The 24,595-nt window shown below is 34.2% G+C and overlaps 5 protein-coding genes and 2 non-coding genes across 7 annotated transcripts; 5 read left to right on the top strand and 2 right to left on the bottom strand.

Annotated features, from left to right (window-relative positions):
- Positions 1–575: 575 nt before the first annotated feature.
- Positions 576–1,972, top strand: LOC101257019 (putative pentatricopeptide repeat-containing protein At1g03510). Its single transcript, XM_010328755.4, has one exon. The coding sequence runs from the start codon at positions 576–578 to the stop codon at positions 1,860–1,862; it is 1,287 nt and encodes a 428-aa protein (XP_010327057.3). The 3' UTR covers positions 1,863–1,972.
- Positions 1,973–2,026: 54 nt separating this feature from the next.
- On the bottom strand, positions 2,027–3,565 carry LOC101257310 (F-box protein At3g07870-like). Its single transcript, XM_004248419.5, has one exon. The coding sequence runs from the start codon at positions 3,563–3,565 to the stop codon at positions 2,408–2,410; it is 1,158 nt and encodes a 385-aa protein (XP_004248467.1). The 3' UTR covers positions 2,027–2,407.
- A 1,079-nt stretch (positions 3,566–4,644) lies between these two features.
- TRNAD-GUC (transfer RNA aspartic acid (anticodon GUC)) lies at positions 4,645–4,716 on the top strand. The gene has a single exon. It is a non-coding gene; the product is annotated as a tRNA-Asp (tRNA).
- Positions 4,717–5,058: 342 nt separating this feature from the next.
- Positions 5,059–5,142, bottom strand: TRNAY-GUA (transfer RNA tyrosine (anticodon GUA)). The gene is given in 2 exon segments: positions 5,059–5,094; positions 5,106–5,142. It is a non-coding gene; the product is annotated as a tRNA-Tyr (tRNA).
- A 1,090-nt stretch (positions 5,143–6,232) lies between these two features.
- Positions 6,233–7,435, top strand: LOC101257900 (syntaxin-124-like). The gene is made up of 2 exons (XM_004248099.5): positions 6,233–6,893; positions 6,968–7,435. Exons 1-2 carry the CDS (start codon positions 6,391–6,393, stop codon positions 7,398–7,400), a joined length of 936 nt encoding a protein of 311 aa, XP_004248147.1. The 5' UTR covers positions 6,233–6,390; the 3' UTR covers positions 7,401–7,435.
- A 222-nt stretch (positions 7,436–7,657) lies between these two features.
- Positions 7,658–10,549, top strand: LOC101257609 (pentatricopeptide repeat-containing protein At1g03540). Its single transcript, XM_004248420.5, has one exon. It carries the CDS (start codon positions 8,035–8,037, stop codon positions 9,826–9,828), a length of 1,794 nt encoding a protein of 597 aa, XP_004248468.3. The 5' UTR covers positions 7,658–8,034; the 3' UTR covers positions 9,829–10,549.
- A 5,655-nt stretch (positions 10,550–16,204) lies between these two features.
- Positions 16,205–24,564, top strand: LOC101258196 (protein root UVB sensitive 6). Its single transcript, XM_004248100.5, has 13 exons — positions 16,205–16,705; positions 17,839–17,937; positions 18,042–18,155; positions 19,200–19,271; positions 19,451–19,561; positions 19,652–19,771; positions 21,873–21,974; positions 22,090–22,162; positions 22,496–22,579; positions 22,671–22,735; positions 22,875–22,976; positions 23,051–23,233; positions 24,074–24,564. Exons 1-13 carry the CDS (start codon positions 16,361–16,363, stop codon positions 24,146–24,148), a joined length of 1,545 nt encoding a protein of 514 aa, XP_004248148.1. The 5' UTR covers positions 16,205–16,360; the 3' UTR covers positions 24,149–24,564.
- The last annotated feature ends 31 nt before the right edge of the window (positions 24,565–24,595 follow it).

Below are 24,595 nucleotides of genomic sequence, written 5' to 3'. Positions count from 1 at the left end.
GTGTTGTATAAATTAGATTTTTTTTTTATATAATTACTTTTTAATTGGTATGACTTGATAAAAATATTATTAATATCATATATAGTGCGGTATCATATTAACAATTGCCTATATTTTTTTTCTGGCCAAATACATAAACAGATCCTTAAATTTGTTAAGTTTTTTTCTTCGGGTACCCTAACCACGTCATTTTTCTATTGAATCATTGAACCACCCATAATTTTTTCCTTTAAAACACTGTTGGTTGATTTCGATCGGTTTTTCTATTGTAAATGCCTTCAATTGTGTTCGAATTGTAATAATTTTGATTGAAGGAATAAAGACAAACCGTGTTAGTCTCATTTGTTTTCTAATGTGTTCAAATGACTTAAGTAAAACACAATTATTCTACAATATTTTCATTATCAATTGGATTAGTGAGTTCTGAAACAACATATGTATTCTCTATCAATACCCCTCACAACTCTGGTTCCACATCAGATAACTGCGTTTGCTTAAAACAAAATAAATTAAGGGACTTTGTTTTATTGGGTATATATATATATTCAAAACAAGGCGGCAAAAAGCACAAGGCAATGAGTTCTTTTTCTTCAAACTTCAAACTTTTGCTTTCTTACACAAAACTCTTAACATCTCATGTCAATCAAGGCAAACATGAACAAGCTCTTTCTCTTTTTCACCAAATCCATTCAACTCTCTCTCGTTCACTCGACCCCTTCGTGTTCCCTCTCGCCCTCAAATCTTGCGCCGCGCTGAGTTTCTCTCAGCTCGGCGCAACCATTCACGCACACACAATCAAAGCCTCTTTCGGTTCCAACCCCTTTGTTGCTTGTGCATTAGTAGACATGTATGGGAAATGTGTCTCTGTAGAGTACGCACGCCAACTGTTTGATGAATCTCCGGAGAGAAATGTAGTGGTTTGGAACTCGATGATCTCGGTTTACGCGCATTGTGATGAGGTTGGGAGGGCGTTGGAGTTGTTTCGAGTGATGGATGTGGAGCCTAATTCTTCTACTTTTAACGCGATTATCGCGGGGTTGGCGGAGACAGAGGATGGGTTTAGTAAGGCTGTTTTGTGTTACAGAGAGATGGGGAGGATGGGTTTGAAGCCGAATTTGATTACGGTTCTTGCGTTGTTGCGTGCTTGTCTTGGTATGGCGGATGTGAATTTGATCGAACAGATTCATGGGTATTCGATAAGGAATGATATTGATCCAGATCCGCAATTGAGAAGTGGATTAATCGAGGCTTATGGGCGTTGCGGGTGTCTTGAGAAAGCTCATCTTGTGTTTCTTAGTATGAGAAACAGGGATGTGGTTGCTTGGAGTAGTTTGATATCAGCTTACGCGTTTCATGGTCAAGCAAGAACCGCGCTTGAAGTTTTCGAGCAAATGCAGAAGGCTAATATCAAGCCTGATGGAATTACTTTTCTTGGGGTTTTGAAAGCTTGTAGTCATGCTGGACTAGCTGATGAAGCACAGATGTACTTTTCTCGTATGAGTGTTCGCTATGGTGTTGAAGCAAGCAGTGATCACTACGCGTGTTTGATAGATGTATTGAGTAGGTCAGGAAGATTGCATCAGGCGTATGACGTTATTAGGAAAATGCCAGTGAAAGTAACTGCGAAAGCTTGGGGAGCACTACTTGCTTCTTGTCGAACTTATGGAGAAGTCGAGCTAGCAGAAATAGCTGGAAGAGCTTTATTTGAAGTAGAGCCTGAGAATCCTGCAAATTTTGTGATTCTGGCAAGAATTTATTCCAGTAATGGCCGATTTGAGGAAGCGGAAAAACTCAGAAGAGAGATGATCAAGAGGGGTATGAAAACAGCCCCCGGTAGCAGCTGGGTAGTACATCAAGATTGACATATCCGGGAAACAGAGATGTCTATTGTGAAGTTCCATGTAATTTTGAACTCGAGTTTTGTATTTGATTTTCGCATCAATGGCAGAAAAGAAATCAAGTCTTCCGAGTACAGATCGTTCTAAAAATATTTGATTGATATACAAAGAAGAGTAGCAACATCATCTTAAAAGGGCTAACCATATTTTGCTCAAAAAGAAAAAAATACACTGAAAATCACAGTAGCTACAACAAAATAATATGACACTCGATATGATAATCGACGAATAAAGACAAGGTCCATTGCTTGATTAGGATAAGGTTTCACAATGAACTTAGAAATATATCATACAATTGAGTGATTCCATGTAATTCAACATTCAGTATATATTACCTTTCTGATCAGATAGCTCTAAACAATGTCTACCAAATTTGATAAAACATCACGTCCACTACCTTGAAACAACCATTAACTTTGGTAAAATGTCTTGCCTTGTGATCACATTCTTCTTTATTGTATCGACAACTTTTGTAGTCCAGCTACTCATTCCGTCCATAAATCTCCCATTCATTCCAACAACCCACGCGAAACGACATTGTTTCCTTTAAGCAAAATAAGTGATTCCATGTAATTTTGAACATAAAACGAGCGAGAGCTCCCTTGAATACGAAGACCCCTATTTTGTCCACTATTTGGATCATACGAAACCAAATCACTACTCCTAGTTGAAAACAAAACTTCACCGTTTTTCCTAAATCCAACTACTCTCTCCATACCTGCAACCAAATTTATACTATACAATCTACTCCAAGATTCCGAAACTCCATACTGATTCATCACCCATACTTCACATGAAGCAACATCTATCTCCCTCTCATACTTAACAACAGCAAGCGATTCCTCAAACAACAGAACCGATAAATTCGTTGCAATTACACCAACTAAAGCATCCGGCAACATAATCTCCCCAAACACCTCATCCGCTATACTAAACGTCATAACTAAACTCCGAAGTTCACCACCATTCGCAACCACATCATACGCAATCCAATGTACAACTCCATTCACAAAAACCTGAGACCACATAAACTCCACTACACAATGCTTAATCTCAACCCCAATCACTCTCCTCCAAACCCCACTATTAATCGAATAAATTTCAATCTCCGGAGGATCTTTATACACAACATCATCGGTCTTACGATACACAAGTCTAACCAACTTGTAGTCATCAGACTCACGCAAATCAGCACCAAATCCAAAAACAAACATATGAGGCGACTGAGGATTAATCGAAGGCATTGGTAAAATTATAAATTTCTTAATAGAAGGATTCCACAAAATAAGACTCCGTAACTCACCAAACAAATCATCTGACAAACACAGAATGCCATTGCAGCTGCCAACAATTCTGAAATACCCAAGTGGGCAACTGAATGGGAAATACAGTTCCGATGTGAAATTCAAGTTAAAGGGTCGATTTTTAGAGTCTTCAAACAATAAATAGTGTTCTCTGTTGCGAGAACTGTCATAGCGCCTAACAAAAAGGGTTTCGGAATGTGAGGTTTGGGCGAAGTGAGCTGAGATGAAAGGAAAACTGGTGATAAGTGAATACCATGATTTGCAAACAACTGTGAATCGAATTAACGATTCAGCCGGAAGTTTCAGTAAAATTTCTCTTAAAAGTTCAAGAGGAAAGTAGAAGGAGTCTGAATCAGCCGCCATTGATGAATTGAGAGAAAGAAAGAGACGAAAAGCGCAAAAGAGTGTTTTATTTAAGAGGAAAGTACGATAATTAAACCCTAAAAGTTAACTAATTATAATTTTTAACTCTAAACTTAATCCTATCCTATGATATATCTTCATCCAATGTATTAAATGACTCTAATATATTGTGTTAACTAGTTTAATTTCTAACTTAATTATATAAGGTAATCTATAAATTGATTTTAAAGTGTATCGTGTTAATTAGTACCTTTTTTTCCTACTTATATAATATTATTTAACTGGATAAAAAATTTTAATGAGTTTGATTCCTTATAAATTCGGTGTGAATTCTGAATTCGATTTAATATCTAAACATAATTTATTTGGAAATTAGAAAATGATATAGAATTCCAAAGAACTCGAAAGGTGTGACCAAATTTGATGGCTTACAAAGGAAAAGACAAAGTAAGAACATGTTATTGGAAATATTGCAATATATATCGGAAGGAAGACTTATGTTACTATTACGCATCAAAATTTCTGTTTTTATGTGATTCGCAACATCAAAAAGAAAATTTTAATTTCCTATGGTAACTCTTGATAGCGAGTGACCTTGTATCCAATGTTTCTGTCTATGAAAAAATCCCTAATTAGTTTGATGAAGTCCTTTTTTCATGATCCCATGATTCTTCATCTCGTTGATAATATGTTAAAAAAATTTATATGTAGCAAACTATTTGCTATGCCATTTTAGTTTCTTTATTAGGACACCTACAGTTGAAAAAAATCAATCACGAATCTGAATATCGTATCACCACTATTTCAAACACAATTAGTACATTCTAAAATCACCATTACACTTGCAACTCCATGAAAGGGGTTCAAGCATTTTAGTCCATTTTATGTCCTTTATCAACTAAGTCCAAATTCTTTAGCAAGCATTTGACACTTTGATTTTGACTCATCATCAGTGATCATATATTTTTTAGGATCATATCTAAAATGAATCAAAGGAGATTGTATTAATCAATTATAACTAACAAAATTTTGTACAAAATTCTTATAAGAATATAAACCAGTAGTGATTAAAACAACAAGTCGTTGTAGTATAGTGGTAAGTATTCCCGCCTGTCACGCGGGTGACCCGGGTTCGATCCCCGGCAACGGCGTTTTCTCATGTTTTAAAGGTAAAATTTTATTTTGACGGAATTTTTTTTTGCTTGTTCTCGAACAATTATTATGTATATAGGTTAATATTGTGTGTTCTCAAACGCTTACTACATAGAAAAATTTAATACTCTGTGTTCTCAAACACTTACTACATAGATAGGTTAATATTATAAATTAGTCTGGTTTAATTATAAAATATTTTCGAAAAGAAGTTAAAAAACATTCCGGCCTGCCAGACGTCTCAAACGCTTACAATAGATAGGTTGATATTATAAATCGTTCCGGCTCGATTATAAAATATTTCGTAAAAAAAAAAAAAATTAAAAAGGAAAAAAAAACATTCCGACCTGCCGGATTCGAACCAGCGACCTAAGGATTCCAGCAACAACTACAGTCCTCCGCTCTACCAACTGAGCTAAGGTCGGTTTGCTTTTCCATTGCTCATAAATAACAAGATATTTTTTTAAAATAATTTATTAGGAGAATTTTACCAGATAGAAATTGACATAAATATACTACCAAAAAAAATTATAAGATTTTCTGCAAATTTTACTCAAAACATTAAATGATTTGTACAATTAAAACTGTTTATCTTTTTAAGTAATCTGAAGAGTTAATCGTGTTAAATAAAGTAGGAAGTGTTGTTCTAATGTATAATTTGTCTTGTATCTCATTCTATGTCAATAATATGTTTGACGTGCGCAAAATTTGAAAAATAAATTAAAGATTTCTTTTTTGAGAAATAAAAAAAGATGTAGTTTTAACTACGACGTAGATTCATACCATTAATGTTAAGCTAAAAAATTTAAAATTAAATTATTTTTAATATAAATAAAAATAGACGAATTCCGTAAACATCTTACTATTTTCACTTGATACCATATTTTGTATATATAGGAAAGAAATGTTAATATTATGACATGTGTCTAACTTATATATCATGCATTTCGCTTTGATCACTCAGGGGCGGCTCAAGCGCATTAATGATCTAAGACAAAAATCAAATGATGCCTTAAACTTAAATTGTTAATTACTTTTATATAATTGATTTATTTTAGTTTTCATTTGATAATTTAACCGTTGGTATTTTAAATGATTTTTCATGAAATATAGTAAGTACTCCAAATACGTCGAATTTCTTCTAATAATCCCTTTTTACTACAAATAATATTCAATAGTTGTTAAAAGTTAATAACTTATAACCTGTTATTATTAAAAATGAAGCCCCTTAAATTCGAAGGCTTAAGACACATATCTTTTTTTAACACCGTCGAGCCACGTTTATGATCACTAATATCACACATATACATCTAGCATTTTAATTTCCTATTTGGTCAAATAATTCATAATGACAAGTTTCTTTATGTAATACCAAGTGGCCAAAAAAACAACAAATCTTCCTATATTATCTATTGTCCTCAAGTTTGTTTTTGTGGAATTTTAATTACTACTAACAACTGACTGGTTCACCTCTAATAATATTACTTTCAAATCTTCACCAAACAATGATCATGGTTTGTTATTGTCTCTTAATGAAGCCATTTCTCTTATTGCCTTCTCTTCTTACTCCGGGGCGACGATTGATGAGAGAAGGCATATACAAGAGAAAAAAAGTAAAAGTAATTGAACCTACTGCGAAAAGAAATAAAGGAAAAAGGTGATTATTTATAAAAATGAATGACTTATTTTCTCCTTCACTTAAAAAGTATCAGGACCTAAAACAACAGGTCCAGATGGATGATTTGGAATTAGGGACTGGGGGCACCGGTCCTTCCCATAACGAAAGCATTGATCTTGCTAAATTCTTCGAAGATGTAGAGAATGTGAAAGAGGATATGAAGGAGGTTGAGAAATTACACAAACGATTACAAGATTCAAATGAAGAGAGCAAAACCGTTCATAGTGCAAAAAAAGTAAAGGATATAAGGGCTCGAATGGATTCAGATGTGACACTTGTTTTGAAACGCGTTAAGATTATTAAAGGAAAACTTGAAGGCTTAGAAAGATCTAATGTAGCAAATAGAAAGAACTTGGGTTGTGGCCCAGGATCCTCTGCTGATCGAACAAGGACTTCTGTAGTTAGCGGTTTAGGGAAGAAACTAAAAGTTCTCATGGATGATTTTCAAGCACTGAGAGCGAAGATGAATTCAGAATATAAAGATACTGTGGCAAGACGGTACTATTAGTCTATTTACTAAAAACTTGTACGTATTTAGAAATGTTGAAATCATTTCATGTGTTTAATAACAGGTACTTCACGGTAACAGGAGAGAATGCAGATGATGAACTTATAGATAACTTAATATCAAGTGGAGAGAGCGAGTCGTTCCTACAAAAGGCGATTCAAGAACAAGGAAGAGGGCAAATTATGGATACAATATCAGAAATTCAAGAAAGACATGATGCTGTGAAGGAAATTGAGAAGAATTTGATTGAACTACATCAAATATTTCTAGACATGGCTGCATTAGTAGAAGCACAAGGACAACAATTGAATGATATAGAGAGTCATGTGGCACATGCAAGTTCATTTGTTAGAAGAGGAACAGAACAATTAACAGAGGCTAGGGAGTTGCAAAAAAGTTCAAGAAAATGTACTTGCATTGCTATTCTCCTTATCATTCTTCTTATTATTGTACTAACTTTTCCACTTTGGTCACCATTAATTACTAGTAGGTTGTAGAAAATATTATAAATTAACAATTTTTTTTCTTTTTTTTTTTACAATACTTATAGAAGTAATTTCTTATTTGTTAATGGTTTCCCTCATTTTGTACATATACATTGTAATGCTTAAATGAATATGTATAAAAAATGTGTAGATAGAGAACAAACAAATAAAAAAATACCACTTGTTTGATCCAAACAGTGAAGTACACAAGATTTTATGTAAAATAATATCAATATTTAATTATGTACATGATTGTCAAATTTATTTTTTTTTAGTATCGAGTAATTTTTAGGTTTTGTCCTTGTTTCGCTCTTTCTATTAGAAAATATGTAAACACAATCTTTATGATTTGAATGAAAAAAGATAATCTCTTGACTATCTCGGGTGTATCATTATCGTATATTTTAAGCTATTTAGCTCATATATAATAGTATTTTTTTTTCATTTATTTGTAATTATGATTTTGAAAATTAAATTATATGAATTTTGATTATAATATTTTAAGATATATTTTTTCATTGTATTAATGAAAAAATTAAAATATCAATTCGAAATTAGCCAAGTTGACTTTATTGAGTGTGAACGAATCTTATAAAAGGCCATCGGAGAGTGCTAAATTTGAAAACTTCATCTTCAGATAGTGTCAATGTTCTTGAAATTACTTGGTCATCGCCATTACAGCTCTGTTACTTTCTTCACAAATCCTCCATCTAAAGAATCAGAAATTATCCATCTTTGCAGGTCAGATTTACTCTCTCAAGCTATAAAGCTTCTCAAAAGCACAGAAAAAATCTCTTCAAAACCAATCGTATATGCTACATTGATACAGACATGTACTAAATCTCACTCATTCAATCATGGGGTTCAATTCCATACCCATGTCATCAAAACTGGGATCGAAACGGATCGGTTCGTTGGGAATAGCTTACTTGCTCTCTACTTCAAATTGGGTTCAAATTTTCTTGAAACTCGGAGGTTCTTTGATGGAATGGTGTATAAGGATGTTGTGGCTTGGTCTTCGATGATTACGGGGTATGTTCGTATTGGGAAGCCTAAGATTTCACTGGAGTTATATGGGGAAATGATTGATTTGGGTTTTGAGCCAAATGGATTCACTTTGTCTGCTGTGATTAAAGCTTGTTCTGATATTGGGAAGTTGAAATTAGGGAGTGGATTTCATGGGGTTGTGATAAGCCGTGGATTTGAAGAGAATAATGTGATTGTGAGTGCGTTAATTGATATGTATGGTAAGAATTATGCATCAGGTGATGCACTTAAGCTGTTTGATGAATTGCCTGAACCAGATGCTGTTTGTTGGACCTCAGTTATTTCCTCTCTCACGAGGAACGAATTGCACGAGGAGGCTTTGGGGTTCTTCTATACAATGCATAGGAAGAATGGACTGGCCCCGGATTTGTTTACGTTTGGAAGTGTGCTGACTGCATTAGGTAATTCTGGTAGGACGAGGCAAGGTAGAGAAGTTCATGCTAAGATTGTGACTGCTGGTCATTGTGGGAATGTGATTGTCGATAGTAGTTTAGTGGATATGTATGCAAAATGTGGGTTGGTTGATGTGTCTCAGCGTGTTTTTGACGGAATGGATAAGAGGAATTCTGTTTCGTGGTGTGCGTTAATGGGTGGCTACTGTCAAAAGGGTGAGTTTGACATTGTTATTGAGCTCTTTAGGACAATGGGGGAGGTTGATCTTTACAGCTTTGGGACTGTTCTTCGTGCCTGTGCAGGGTTGGCAGCGTTGAAGTCAGGGAAGGAAGTTCACTGCCAGTATTTGAGGAGAGGTGGCTGGAGTGATGTTATCGTGGAATCAGCTCTAGTTGATCTCTATGCCAAATGTGGCTTTGATAATTATGCCTATGTGATTTTTCGCCAAATGAATGTTAGGAACTCGGTTACCTGGAACTCAATGATATCTGGATTTGCTCAGAATGGGAAAGGCGCAGAAGCTATTGCAGTGTTCAAGGAGATGATTAGTGAAGGGGTTAAGCCAGATTATATCAGCTTTATCGCGGTTCTTTTTGCTTGTAGTCATAACGGTATGGTTGATGAAGGGCGAAAATATTATCTCTCAATGATTAATGAGTATGGAATCAAAGCTCATATCGAGCATTATAGTTGCATGGTTGATCTTCTAGGTCGGGCTGGAGAGGTAGAAGAAGCTGAAAGCTTGATTCTAGGTTCGGAATTCAGAAACGATGCTTCCCTTTGGGCTACCCTACTTGGTGCTTGTACTAGCAATACAAATCCTACCGTTGCAGAGCGAATTGCAAAGAAAATGATGGAACTAAATCCTGATTATCATTTAAGTTATGTTCTTTTAGCAAATGTGTATAGAGCAGTAGGCCGGTGGGCTGATGCTCTTGAGATTCGGCGACAGATGCAAGAAAAAAGAGTGAATAAGATAACCGGGAAGAGTTGGATTTAAACAAATACTGACAAAGAGCTCTATCAGGACACCTTTGTTTCGAGATGCAACTTGTATTCCTCTCGTGTATGGGTGACCCTTGTTTCAAGATGCAACTTGTATTCCTCTCGTGTATGGGTGACCCTTGTTTCGAGATGCAACTTGTATTCCTCTCGTGTATGGGTGATCCTTGTTTCGAGATGCAACCTGTATTCCTCTCGTGTATGGGTGACCCTTGTTTCGAGATGCAACTTGTATTCCTCTCGTGTATGGGTGACCCTTGTTTCGAGATGCAACTTGTATTCCTCTCATGTATGGGTGACCCTTGTTTCGAGATGCAACGTGTATTCCTCTCGTGTATGGGTGACTCTTGTTTCAAGATGCAACGCGTATTCCTCTCGTGTATGTAACCTTTGACCGGGTAAGCTTGCAGAGTTGCAGTACGAGAACTATTTATCAGAGTATCTAGCAATGAGCATTACAAACACGTACAAGGCCCTTGTAACAAGAGGATATAGAACTTCATAGCTCAAAGGGTTCTAGTGGCACAAGCCTTTTAATAATAATAATAGCGAGGTGGCTAAATCAAATCCAACCCTACTCATTTAGGTTTGGGTTGATTATTGATCCGTCTGTTTGTTAGCTCAACTCACCCATTAAAATTAAATTGATATGTAACCTAAATTGATTTTTGAGAAATTTTGACCTAATACTTTTTTTATATATATGTAATGTTATATAATTTTTTTTTATTAGGTACTAAAAGCTTATAAAAATAATAAAGTATATAAAGTGTTAAAAGTACTCTCAACTTATTAAAAATGGTTTTAAAATGCTCCCATGTTAAAACTGCCCTCAACCTAAAAAATGTAAAGGGAATTTTTTAAAGTAATAGGTGGAAGGATTGATATTTTTGAACCATTTCTAAAAGGTTGAGGGCATTTTTGCCCCTTTTTTGAATAATAAATAAAGTTATTAAAAGGGAAAATTACGCGGTTAAATAAACTTGTACTACTTAATTACTTATCATATTTATAGTTTGATATAATTACCATTCATGACTAACATTATAAATTAATTATATGGGCTGACTTCAAGTTTGTATAATTAGTCACATTTATATATGTATAATTCACCAAAATATACAAATACATAATATACAATTATCTAATCAATATACATATACAATTCACCTCTCTCCCACTCTCTGCCCTCTCTCGCTCGTCTCTCTCCTCCCTCTCCCTATCCGCCCGCTTTTCTCCATTCTCTCCCAATCTCGCTTGCTTTTTATACAAATGTATATGTATAATATACAATTATCTAATCAATATACGTATACAATTCACCTCTCTCCCACTCTCTACCCTCTCTCTCTCGCGCCTCTCTACCAATCTAGCTCGCCTCTCTCCTCCCTCTCCCAATCTCGCTCGCGTCTCTCCTCCCTCTCCCAATATGGTCGCCTCTCTCCTCTCTCTCCAAATCTCGCTTGCCATATATACAAATACATATGTATGATATACAATTATCTAACCAATATACTTATACAATTCATCTCTCTCACACTTTTTGCCCTCTCTCTCACCTCTCTCCTCTCTCCTCCCTATAACATGTAGCTACAGATTGTAATTATCAAACTATATCTATGGAGAGTAATCAGGCTATTTCTTAGTGGCTATATGTGAAAGTTTCCGTTATTAAAACTTGGTAAAAATTGAGCGGATTGTATTATGACACGTTACAAATTCGTTACTTAACCTATTTTGACCAAACTCATTTTGGCCCAAACAAATTTAAATTGAATTAGGTCTTAACCTGTTTATTGTCTTGACTCATTTTGATCGGCTAAAATCTAACTCAACTCGCTATTATTCAATCAAATTCAAGAGCAAGGGCGGCTCAACTCTAAAGCCACTAAAGCAGTGACTTTAGGCCCCAAATGATAAGGGCCTCCGAAAACCCCAAATTAAGTTATGAAAACCTATTGAAGATGTGCAAAAAAAAAAAAAAAACAAATTCCAATAAGAGGCCAGATTTAGATGAAGGAGATATTCATACATTAAAAGAGACAACCAGATCTTACGAAACAAAATTGAGAAGTAGAATATAAAGGAAGTACGTATTTATTATTACTTCTGTCTAGTTTCTTTTAGTTGTTATGTATTCTATAAATACTTGTTTCGAAATACTTATAAAAAAGGGACAGATGTAGTACTAGTTATTATGCACAGATTTTTTGAAATCTTATCATTGATGCAATAATAATGAAAAATCATACACAATTAGATTTATAATTACTTTTTGTTTCTTAATTATTTCTCTAATTCATATTAATTTGAATCAATCATGCTTTAAGACTTTGTCAAATTGTTAAACTTTAAATTATCAAATAATTAAATTTTAAAAATATTATCTTAACTTTGAATGTATTCTAAAAAAAAACAATCACTATAATATTGATTTATGTATTGAAAAGTATCAGTATAAAATATTATATAAGTAAATAATGATACCTTAATTAACATATTTGATGAGTGAAATCTTAATCTTATATTTAACACTTTTAAACGATTTTGATAGTTTATATAATAATTGATTCTATTGAAAAGTTCTCAAAACTACAATCAAGAAAAGAGATTTGAATATTTGTATTGTTATGTTACGTACATTAATTTATATATGCTTATTGTTTTCTTACAAAATATTACAATTAATGTTATATTATCGCTTGAAAAAGAAAAATTAATTATTAGATTATAATTAATTATAATTTTTTGAGAATAAAATATATATAAAATATTAAATAAACGTACCTTTTCCCCCCTAAATTTTGGCTTTTAAGTCACCCGGAGAAATCTCCCAATTATGAAGAAATCTGCGTTAGGGTTTCTTTCAATATTGTGAATTATGTTGAGTATGAATCCAATTGAGTGGATATTGATTGCTTGTGATTGAATTAGTAGAAAATCATGTTATTAAGATGAAATTACATGATTTCTATGCTAACCCTATCCTAATTGATAAAATTGAAGTAATGTGAGTTTATGCCTTAAAGAAAATAATTGAAGACTTAGAGATGATCTTCTAGAATTGATAATGTGTATAGTAATTGTGTATGAATAAAAGTATATAGACGTGAATTGAATTATATTAAAGTATATATGATGGATAAGGAATAGTAATCAGGGGTGGATCTACATGGATAATATTGAAGTGAAATTTAATAATTCACGATATTGAAATATTTTTTTTTCCTCAAAGTTTCAGCTGATAAAACATCTAATTCCAAAAAGAAATAAAAATTGATTTATTTAGTTATCTCTAATCTCAGAATATCTAAAAGAAAATATCACCAACATGCATATTTGATCAATTTCTATATAAAAATAAAATAAAAATTAGTATTCCGAATTGTGACCCAAAATTAAAAGCAATCAATCCTTTTATCTTACTTGAATATTCTGGCACCCACTACCTCCAAATCCTAGATCCGCCCCTGATAGTAATGCTTGAGATTCAATCTTTATTATGAGATATGACTAGAATTGCTTAAGAATGAAGCTTATGACTAGAATGTCTTGTAATCTAGGTATGTATGGTGAATATAAGAGGTAAAGATTTGAGGGTAAGAATTGTAGTCATGAATGTTGATTACTAGGATTTTGAAAGTAAAAGTCAATATGATGAACTATGTATATTAAGGCTTTCAGAGTGAAACTTATATGATAATGGTAGATTACTAGATAGAGTTGTTGTGGAAGGACTTTACCCATCTAATCTACCTTGTGAATGATTGTGTGAAGTGATAGAATCACTAGAATTATGATGAAATTCATGTCTAATGTAGTAATTCTAGATGTGTTGATTTGATCCGAGCTTTGATCCTTAAAAGGGCCATATATGATATTATGCATATTTTATGAAATCTATGTATATGTTTTAAGCAATACTTTGAGAGTGAAATGTCTATGATCATGATATGTTGTTGTGTTGTTGAAAGGAACCTTGCTCACCTAAAATGAATTCAAGTCCAAGGACTATGAAATTTGATTAGGCTTGTGGTGATTCCCCAAGGACCTTTGTATGAGAGGAATGTGAGGTGAAGTCCCTTATTCCTAGATTAATAAACATGAGGTGATATGCCATGTCATAATATGAGAAGTGTGTAGTGACTACTCTTAATATATGATTTCTACAACAAGGCAAGAGGTTGTTACCCATTAGCCTTTAGAATGACATGAAGCCGAATACATATATCTTATCATGACGGACATGGAGGCGAATACCTATAATCCTTATAAAGTAATGTAAAGGCGAATACCTAAACAACACTCTATTGTGAACATGGAGGCAAATACCTATGATTTCTTAATATGTATTATGTCATGAGCAATGAATTGTATGGATTATAGCTTGAAAGGCCTTCCAAAATATGTAGGACTAAAAGGTGATTTCCATTGTCCATGAACGATGAACTAAGGCATGTTTCAAGAAGTATCTTGTAAGTGTTCAATGGTTTTAAGAGAGGGACTAGTCCCTAACTAATGAGTATGTATGATACCTAAAATGATACTTAGTATGAATAGAATTATGGGGTCTTATCCCTCAATTGCACAAGTATAACTTGGAGCTACTTATGAAGTGTTTCTCTTATATGTTTAGCTTGGATTGTTGCTATAGTTGCTTCCTATGATATGTTTGACTAAGATGAAGTCAAAGGATGGTGAATATGATTATGATGACCTAAAAGGGATACTTAGTATGGATGAGATTGTAGGGTCTTATTTATACATTTCACAAATATACTTTGGAGTTACTTCTGAAAATGATTCTCTTATGATATGAAAGTCTAAGTATAGACTATATTATGAATATGATAGAACTCATATGTGTATGGATTATGCCTTATGTTGACTAATGCTTATATATGTCTATGTTGGAGATTATGTTATTAACTCTTATGCTTAAAACTTATGTTTTATGTTGGCTAACGCTTATGTTATGCTAGCTATCATATTTATTACATTTTGTACTAATGCATACTTTTGCCTACATTCTTATCAAATGTAGGATTCGATGATATTGAGTTTGATCTCATTGGTTAGGTTTCTAGTAGATCAAGGAGTCGAAGATTTGGTGAGTCCTCAGAATATCAAGGACGTGATTATGTCTTTTTTTTTGTTTTAGACTTTTGTATGAGCTGGGTCCCAAAGATTTATTCAAGATGTTTTAGATGGTTTGAGACGGTATTGTAAACTTCCGTTTACTTTTATAAAGACTTTAATTGTATGAAAAAGTTTTTAAAATTTTCGTATCATTTCTATTTACTTTATGTTATGATATGCTAAATGGCTGAGTATGTTTTTGTGTGACATTACAAATGTAGAATTTACAATTTCTTTGAGATTATTTTCAATGTTAGACATATGCTGACGATATGTATATCCTTCTTTTTATGCACTTACACAACAATAGGAATTACATGGTGTTCATCCAATATACTTTTTGTATTAACCTAGATTTCAATTTTATAATCATATTTTCAATATATGAATTATTTATTTATTTTTGCTTATTACTGTGTTTGAAAAACTCCAAGAATTTATCGAAAACCTAATCCTCCATCTTGTTAAGCAAAAACTTTGATCTTTTTCCAAACCTTGGATACTTGCATCCATCTTGTTAAGCAAAGACTTTGACCTTCTTCCATATCTTGAATACTTGCATTAGCATAGACGATTAATACAATTATAGAAAGAAAAAGGGGCTTCGAATTTGACATAAAAAATCTTTAAAATGGTAAAGTTTATTTTGTGACCCTTAGTACTATATTTGGATAATTATTATCTGTTATTTCACAACGCATTGAGTTCGGATCATATATGAGAACACATATGTTTGGATTGATTTTGGAGATTCCATTCAATTAGGTGTAAGAACATTGATTGGATCAACTTTTATATATATATATATATATATAAAAATTAAAGCCAAAATAAATTTTAAGTAATTTTGTTATATTTAGGTAAGTATTAAAGAATAATAAAAATAAATCAAAACTTTATTTACACAGAACTTAAATTTTTTATAAATAGTAAAAATAAAAATAGTTCAATAATACAACGAAATGAGAAAAAACTCACCCAGTATCCAAAATCCATACTTATTCAAGGATAGCACTTCTAACATGATTTTTTGTTTCATACGAAATTAAAAAAACAGTCTCATCACTCCACCACAATCGATATTGATAGAATAAAATTATATTGGACGGAGCAAAATAGGTTCAAATTGACTAAACCCATTTTATGCCGGTCCTACCCCGTCCTATTGTCATCCCGACTCCATAGGGGTCCCACCTTCTTTATCCCAAAATATTAGTGAGTAATGCAAACGACGTACGCCTCTTAAAAAAAATTAACTTTTCTGTGTTCCACATGTCCCACCACTTTTTCCTCTTAATCTCCGTTTTCGACATTACCAAAGCTCCGAATTTTCCTTCATGAAAACTTGGTTAATCTGAGATTCTCCTCTTCCATAACCAAAAAGTATAACAATGAAGCTTAAACCACCTCCGAATTCTTCTTCTTCATCATCTCAGACGCTAACAGCAACGGATGCTAAATTACTTGTTCGTGAAACCCTCCGTATTAGTGCTGATCTTGCTTCTTCTCCATATGTGACGTCGGTTGGTTCAGTACCGGAAAATGCTAGTTTTGGAGTGGTAGATCGGGAATTTGTTGATTCGAGTTTGAGATTGCTTTGTTGTGAAGAGATCGATGGTCGTAGATGGAAGTATTTTGCTGATGAGAGTGTAGGTTCTGAACAATTGAACTTGAAGAAGAAGAAGAAGAATGCGATTCGTGCTGTTAGTTTGCACTCTCCACAAGCTCCTGCTGAGGTTTGTTTATTTTGATTCCTCTACTACAATGATGTGATTGATGAATTAGAATTGGAGATACTCTGTGCTTTCTGTAGCTATTTAATAAATTAGCAATTCTTAAAAAACTAATACTAGTTGCATAAACAATGTTTTGACTTTGAGATAGAGTTTTGAATTTTGTGACTCTTGAACTAAAAAAACGTTTAGGATGTAGGAAAATGTAATTTAAATCTTTGTGATTTCAAACATGCAACGTTGGGAGTTGGAATTAAAGAGTTGAAAGGAAATGGAAAGAGATATTCTTTTTTGAAACGGATTAAAAAGGAACAATTTGTGATGGAGGGAGTAGTTGCATAAACAATATTACCTCATTTTTTAAAATGATGGTGGTGTCTGAGACAGCTTGCGGCACCTCGACTAATCAATCACAGAGCCTGTTTTTGTATGACAATCCACAATAACAGGTGCCAGGTAGAAGCAGCTCCGTCTCATCATGTCTCCCTGAATCTTTTCAGAGGTAAAAAGGGAAATGAGACTTTGTTTAAGATTCTTAAATGAGGAAGATTACAGTATCATGGCTTTCTCCCTGAATCTTTTCAGAGGTTAAAAGGAAAATGAGACTTTGTTTAAGATTCTTAAATGAGGAAGATTACAGTATCATGGCTTTCACATCAATGAACAAGAACTATATTATGCGTGTTGTAGTTTCAAATTTCTTGTGAAGAATATATAGTCTTTATCTATAATAATTCAAATAGTCGGAGAAATATGTTGAAAGGAATTTTCAGTTGACCTTAAGTGATCAAGTGGTGAACTAGCGAGTGAGCTAAAAATCAAATTGCTATAGCAGAAGTTCTCTAAATTGTTTCATGAGCACATTGTTTATATTAGTGTACGATGCTGAAATTCCAACATTAGGCATGTTTTCAGCAAAGTGGAAGGGTTTTCTCTAGTGTAATCATCAGAACATTTTCTCTTGTTTTATAATTTCTGTAAGCTACTAAAGTACGTCTCTATGAGGAGTGCCTAGTAGTATATTGTAAGATGGTCATTGTGCGTTTGAGTAAAGATATTGTGCATGAATCTTAATAGACAAAGATTCTCTATTCAAAATGTACTTTTTTAATGTTCTTATTGTACACGTGGTGCAGGAGTTCATGTCATTCATACGATCCTATGTGGTTCCAGAAGGTTTTCCTGACAGTGTTACACCTTCTTATGTACCATACATGACATGGAGGGCACTAAAGGTATACAGCAACAAAATAAATGCTCTGTCTTGATTGCTCTTTTGGCTAATCTTTCATAACATGTTCTGGTTATTAACCAACTACCTCTTGATTTCCACTTGTAGCACTTCTTTGGTGGTGCAATGGGAGTTTTTACGACGCAAACACTCTTAAATTCAGTAGGAGTCTCCAAACATAGAACTACCCCTGGTGCTGTAGCCATTAACTGGATTCTCAAGGTACAGATGGAGTCTTTAACATTGTCTGCATTCTCTCTCTTGACATTTTACTTAGGGTTGGGACTTGATATAAGAATGTGGAAAATATTATGCAAAAAGTTGGAATAAGTTTGGTGAGTTGGGTTGTCAATTTGGCATTTGAGTCTGCATATCAGATACATGTGTATTTAAAGCTATTTATATGCCAACAAAGTCCAATATTTTCCCAAAGATCCTAATAACAAGTATTATTTTTGTTACAGACTTAAAATAAACAAATGTTTTCCCTTTTAGATGAGTTGGTTCACACAATTTGGATGCTACATGAGCTGACAATTTAGAGTCTCTATCATTACTTATCGACAAAAATATTGGCACGTGCTTGGCCTAAAACAATAGGCCTACATGTGCCGGAGCGTGTTGCATAGTAGGATAAATAAATGTGTCCATTCTCTATCAGTATAAACTTTTACTTTTAGATGAGGCGGTTCACACAATTCAGCAGTTCTCTTTTTGTTTCTCCCAGCATCCACTAATCCTTTTTACGGTCTTATAATTTCATAAGTTTTCCCAATATATTAGGTTGTTCTTGCTGCCATTGGTCACCATATGAGATGAAGCATTATCCTACAATCCTTGTCACCCAAAAAGCAGATACTTTCTTTAATTTTTTCTGACTGAGAAGCAGGAGCGCCCATTCAATCATGTGGAATTATTTTCTAGGAAAGCTTCTTAACCTGAATCAAATCCATCCTGAAAATTGTGACGAGACAGTGAACGAGGAAAAAAACCTTAAGTTTTAATTGTTTCTGGCTTGAGTGTCTCTCTCTCTGTGTATGTGGTGGGGTCTTTATGTATCTAAAGAAGTCAAGAATGCTCAAGATCTAAGTTTAAGACTGTTCTGTTGCTTCTGATTCTCTCAGCGTTGAATAATTCCAAAATAGATATGCACTCATTCTTTTAACTGTTACATGTTTATGATATTCCTTGAGCTCAAAATGGATTATAGAAACAGCTCCTTTCATGTTCCATGAATTCAAACTGGAGGGTGTATGCAATTTTCAGGATGGTGCTGGTCGGGTGGGGAAGATGCTTTATGCACGGCAGGGAAAGAAATTCGATTATGATCTAAAACAGGCATGCTCCATTGTTTCCTCTCTAAATTTTCTTTTGTTTTTTTTTTGTGTTTTTGTGTTGTTTATATTTTGTTTTCTTGGTTTGGGCTGTGGTATGGGTAAGGGTTGATCTTTAACTTGTAATTTTGTTAAACTTGTTCATTTTTCTTATAATGCTTGTTTCATTATGTTGCCCTTCAGCTAAGGTTCGCGGGTGATCTTCTGATGGAGTTAGGAGCTGGTGTTGAACTGGTAACTGCTGTCGTGCCACAGTTTTTTCTTCCTTTAGCCTGTGCTGCGAATGTCGCAAAGGTTTGCCACTGTCCTCTTTTCCATATTTTTTCCTGTTGCATGGACATATAGTTAGCTAAGCCCTCAAGGTTTATCTTGAATCACGTGCAGAATGTAGGTGCTGTCACTTCTACTTCAACTCGTACTCCTATATATAAGGCCTTCGCTAAAGGGGAAAATATTGGGGATGTAACAGCTAAGGGGGAATGTGTTGGAAATCTTGCTGATTTAGTAAGCTTTTCTAATCTTTCTTTCCTTCTTTTTCTCTTATTCTGGTGCTGTAGATATTGATTTGATCTTAACATAAAAAGGGTAGCCCGGAGCATAAAGCATCCCGAACTTCACATTGCATCAAATCCAATGTTTAACAAGTATATGAATTGGCAATATGAGTATTCTGATTTCAATTGCATGACCACTTGAGACCACTTCTCAAAACAAATTTTATCCTGGTCTGGCCACAGTTGTGTAATATACTATAGGTTGCATTACTGGTTCAAGTGTCGTTGTCACAAGAAGAAGTAGCAGTTCTGTTATTTCCTTCTTTTGAAAGGGATAAGTGGCAGAAGAGGTAGTCACTATATTTTATGGCCATTGTTGCTGTTTTTTAAAGTGATGTGGTTGTTTACCTACTCATTTTCTCACTAACTTTTCGCTCAAATTTTCCCTTCCGAGGGCTTTGGTGGAAGGCAAACTGAAACAAACGGCCAGAAAGTTTTACATAGTAGGAAGCTGCAATTGACTTTGTGATCGACTATTATGTTGTATTTTCATATTGTTCCAAAGAATTTCACTGAAATTGTTCACTTGCTTATTGTTGGAAGTGACACTTGTGAGAAAGACGGGAAGGTAGAGAAACACTGCTTGATTAAATCCTCAAGCTATTGGAGTTTAAATTATTACAATCCTAGAAAGGAAAGAGAATCAATACATAATTACAATATCATTCAACAGAGTAAATTAAGCTATATAGGATATCAATGATACTTAATATGCATACAAATCCTAACACTTTCGCTTAAGCTGGTGCATATATTTCATGTGCCTGAAGCTTGCGACATATATAACTTGTTATGAGACTGATGAATGAATTGGTAAATACATCTGCAAGCTGATCATTCAACCATCAGAACTTTGTGACAGTATATCTTGAGGGTATGGTTTTTTATGTGTTTGTTCCACTCATGAAACATTAGATTTGATGCAATGTGAAGTTTGGGCTCATTGTTACACATAATGGTGGCAAACATGTGGGTTGGGTTAAATTTGGGCGGGTTAGAAAGGGTTGAATAGAAAATGGGTCGTAATATTATCTGCCCATATTATGCAGCTAAAAATGGGTTGAGTTCAAGTCAAACCAATATTTAATTCAAGAATTGCGGAAATAAAGAAATCATTGAACCAGGGAGTTTCGTAGATGTTAAGACTTAAGTATGGTCTTTACTATGAATTACTATTTGTTGGACTACTGGATTTCTTTTCTTTTTTTTTACACTAATTGTCGGGCTACTGTACTTCCATTCCATCTTATCGTTGGTGATTGAAGTATTTGGTTAAAGAACAGGAATCAAAATAGTGAAACATGTTATGATGTGTATAACTTTGTATAATAATATGGTAATATTTACAGTAATAATATCAGTGTTTTACTGTTATCTTTTTTATTATTAGAGAGATATTTCAAACTAAATTTTGATGACTTATGCTATTCTAATTATATTATACTTTAATGCAAAATAGCTAAATACCTAGATAGCCCCTTAAACTTGGCATGATTTGTAAGTTAGAAACTCAAACTTAGCTCATGACTAGATAGACACCTCAACTCGTCTTATGTGTCTATTAAATATATCAATACTACATGGCAGATTGTGTTTTTTTTTGTAATATTAGACTTCTTTCTCAATCAATGTGTTCAATATAAATTCCAGCATCTTGGCCTTGATTTTTCACAATTCAGAAGCTAAAACATTATTCACATTGAAACACCAAATTTACCAACTTTCCATCTCAAAGGATCTATTGTTCAGAAGGTGCACTTCTCTCCAAACATATCAGTTTATGGTAATGAGAATATGTAAGAGTTCTCTATAATAAAAAAAGAAAATAAAAGAATTTACAAGAGTGAAGCAAGAATTATGAGAAACAAAAGAATAACAAAAACAAGTTTGACAATCCGTAAAATGTTTCCTTTTTCCTTTCAGGGGGAATTGAAGGGCTTATTTTCAACTTGAATAAGAGTTCAAATTTATCTGCTTAGTTGTTTCTATTTTGCATCTTATTACTAATGTGTTTGAACTGGAATAACTTGTGTGAATTGTTTCTTATGAAGCTTGGGACAGGATTAAGTATCTTGATTTCCAAAAGGAATCCATCCTTGGTCAAGACATTTGCATTCCTCTCATTTGGATATGTCTTCAGCTCTTACCGAGAGGTTAAATAGTGTGCATTGACTTATAGTTCTGCATCTCTTAACAAACTCTTTTGATTCCTTCCCGTTTTCTTTTCCCATTTGACTGAAGGTGTTTTATTGCTTTTGTATGTCTTAGGTGAAATCTGTTGTGCTGCATACCCTGAACCGTGCAAGATTTACAGTAGCAGTAGAATCTTTCCTAAGGACAGGTTGGTTGCAGTCTTCTCTCCCTCCACAACTCCTGCTTTCTGTTATGATTGAGCCTCTTTTCATACGATGATTTTGTTTGCTGTTAACCGACTGTCGTCACAACTGCATGGTTCATCTTACAATAGGACATTCCATCATTTTATTAACTCAAATCTAGCGAAATTATGTTTTGCCTCTTTTACCTTTTCTTCTCCATTTTGATTTCCCGTGGAGTTATCCAAAAATGTGAAAAACTTACTACGAGTGAAGCAAAGCAGGAAAGGGAAGATAAATTAACAGCCATATATCTTTTTTCTCCGAGTTGATGTCTTATTGTGCTACTTGCTCTTTAGGGAGAGTTCCAACACTGCAGGACGGAAATTCAAGGGAAGACATATTTAATTTTCCATGGAGACAGCACAGGCCTATTGTTCTTGGTAATTACAAGGAATATACATTGTTTCCTTTGTCACCTAGCCATAAATTCATCAGATATGTTCATTGTAGATTTAAACTAAATGGTTGCAGGACCCAGATTTAAAGAAGCTTTCCAAGATCCAAACTCATATCTTTCTGTCAAGCCCATATTTGAGGTATGTTTCTAGGAAGGATGAATGTCAAGGAGAGGTCTTGTGTACATAGCAAGCTTTCATCTCTTGCTTGTTATGTGGCAAAATTCTACCATTTTCTTGTATTCATGCTCATGAATTGCATGTCAATCTCGATCAACAGAAGGAGCATTATATAGTGACATACAATCCTTCCAAAGAAAACATATATGTGCTGCTCAAAGACCAAGCCAAGTCTGATGATGTACTGAAAGCAGCATTTCATGTAAGACATCTGACTTACCCATTGATGAATGTGGAACTCTTAATTTACCACACCTAATTAACTTTAAAATACAGGGCCATGTGCTTCTGCACATCATTCGTTCATGCACCAACAAACAGTCTTCCTCCAGGAAGCAACATGAAGATGAACATTCAGCATCCTTGCTATCAACTGCTGATCTTCAAGCTTATGTTGCAGAATCTTATAAAATGGTCTCTGCTTTATATATACCTTTCAAGAGCAAAGCTAAAGAACAGGTGAAGCGAAATTCGCCACTTCATTAGACTATTTCGAATATCCTTTTTGTTTCTAACTTTTAAACAAAATTGAAACATAGAGATAAATTGTTACTTCTAATTGCAGCTGAACCTTCTGTTTGTACCTATAATCACATATAATTACACTTTGAAAAAAAAACATACAAAGCTGAGGAAGAATCAGGAAGGGCTAAGGTGTAATAAACCAGAATAGCTGAGTTTTCAATCTCATTCCTTTAGTTCCTGCTCCTCCTCCGCTCCTCAGTAAGAAAAGGAAAACAGAGTTAGGAAATAAGAACTGGAGTATCGGGTGTCTTTTGCACGGAGGAAAATGTTCTCCAATTTTCCTAGGTTTGGTTGGTCAAAGATGTTTTGGAGAACATTTTCTCTAGGAAAACAAGTTCACGGAAAATTAGTTCAATAAGTGGCATTCCGTGATGATTATCTCCTTCCCAACTCCAAAATCTTTCTCCCCACATAGCTCAGACCCTATATCCCTTCCCCCAAATCCTTCACCCCACACACCTCACCTCCACTCCCATAGTCTTTGTCTAAAAGTATATAAAAATTCTCTTGGGACAATATTCTTTATTTTTTTTTACCAAACACTAGAAAATAAGTAACATATCCTAATTGCCACTAGTTATGAACGTTCATGGACACGCAATTATACATGTAACAAATCCTAATTGCAAAATATTGATGGAACTAGCTCCAGTGGGAATGACAGTAGTTAATTCACTGTTAGTCTGTTCTGCCAAATTGATTATGGTATACTTGCACCAGAGGCTGTTCCTTTTATTTAGTTATGCAGGTTATTGATCATTTTACATCTTGCAGGGTTGGGTGATGTCGGAATCACTACTTAATCCTGGCCGAGCTCGGCTTTGTGAAATGACCACACATGATACATAGCTGTTGGAGTTGGTTGCAGAGGAACTACAAATAAATTTGTTTACTGAAACAATTATTTTGCATGGCGCCCGCCAGTGATGGGCATTGCAAGAGGTTTGTGCATCTATAGTGAAATGAGGTCAGAGATCTGAAGTAACTACCGGATATTTATCCTCATTGCAACTCACTACATGTTCTTTCGACTTTTTAGTACGATGGTTTACCTGTGCATCAGCATGTAGCTATTAGCGTAAGCAAGAAAGGTGCATTCCGCGAAAGAGATTTCAGTATACTTGTTTATTCTGCCATAGTCTTTTCTTCTTTCTTGCATATATATTTTCAGGGGGAGGCGGGTTCCCCTGCCGTTGAGATACGCTTCTACCCCCAGTTTCCTGTTTTTCATACTTTTTTTAGCTAAATGTAATGCAATATCTTCATCTGGTGTTCCTTTTTGCTTTTCAATTATGG

This window comes from Solanum lycopersicum, chromosome 10 (assembly GCF_036512215.1).
Source record: "Solanum lycopersicum chromosome 10, SLM_r2.1".
Classification (NCBI taxonomy): Eukaryota; Viridiplantae; Streptophyta; class Magnoliopsida; order Solanales; family Solanaceae; genus Solanum; species Solanum lycopersicum.
This window is presented reverse-complemented; position numbering and strand designations above follow the sequence as displayed.

Bases quoted from the DNA above. Each gene is read 5' to 3' on its own strand.
- LOC101257310 (XM_004248419.5), bottom strand. From the start codon at position 3,565: ATGGCGGCTGATTCAGACTCCTTCTACTTTCCTCTTGAACTTTTAAGA.
- LOC101257019 (XM_010328755.4), top strand. From the start codon at position 576: ATGAGTTCTTTTTCTTCAAACTTCAAACTTTTGCTTTCTTACACAAAA.
- LOC101257609 (XM_004248420.5), top strand. From the start codon at position 8,035: ATGTTCTTGAAATTACTTGGTCATCGCCATTACAGCTCTGTTACTTTC.
- LOC101257900 (XM_004248099.5), top strand. From the start codon at position 6,391: ATGAATGACTTATTTTCTCCTTCACTTAAAAAGTATCAGGACCTAAAA. The intron at 6,894-6,967 runs GTACTATTAGTC...GTTTAATAACAG, and splicing joins AAAGATACTGTGGCAAGACG to GTACTTCACGGTAACAGGAG.
- LOC101258196 (XM_004248100.5), top strand. From the start codon at position 16,361: ATGAAGCTTAAACCACCTCCGAATTCTTCTTCTTCATCATCTCAGACG. The intron at 19,562-19,651 runs GTTTGCCACTGT...AATCACGTGCAG, and splicing joins GTGCTGCGAATGTCGCAAAG to AATGTAGGTGCTGTCACTTC. The intron at 19,772-21,872 runs GTAAGCTTTTCT...TTTCTTATGAAG, and splicing joins TTGGAAATCTTGCTGATTTA to CTTGGGACAGGATTAAGTAT.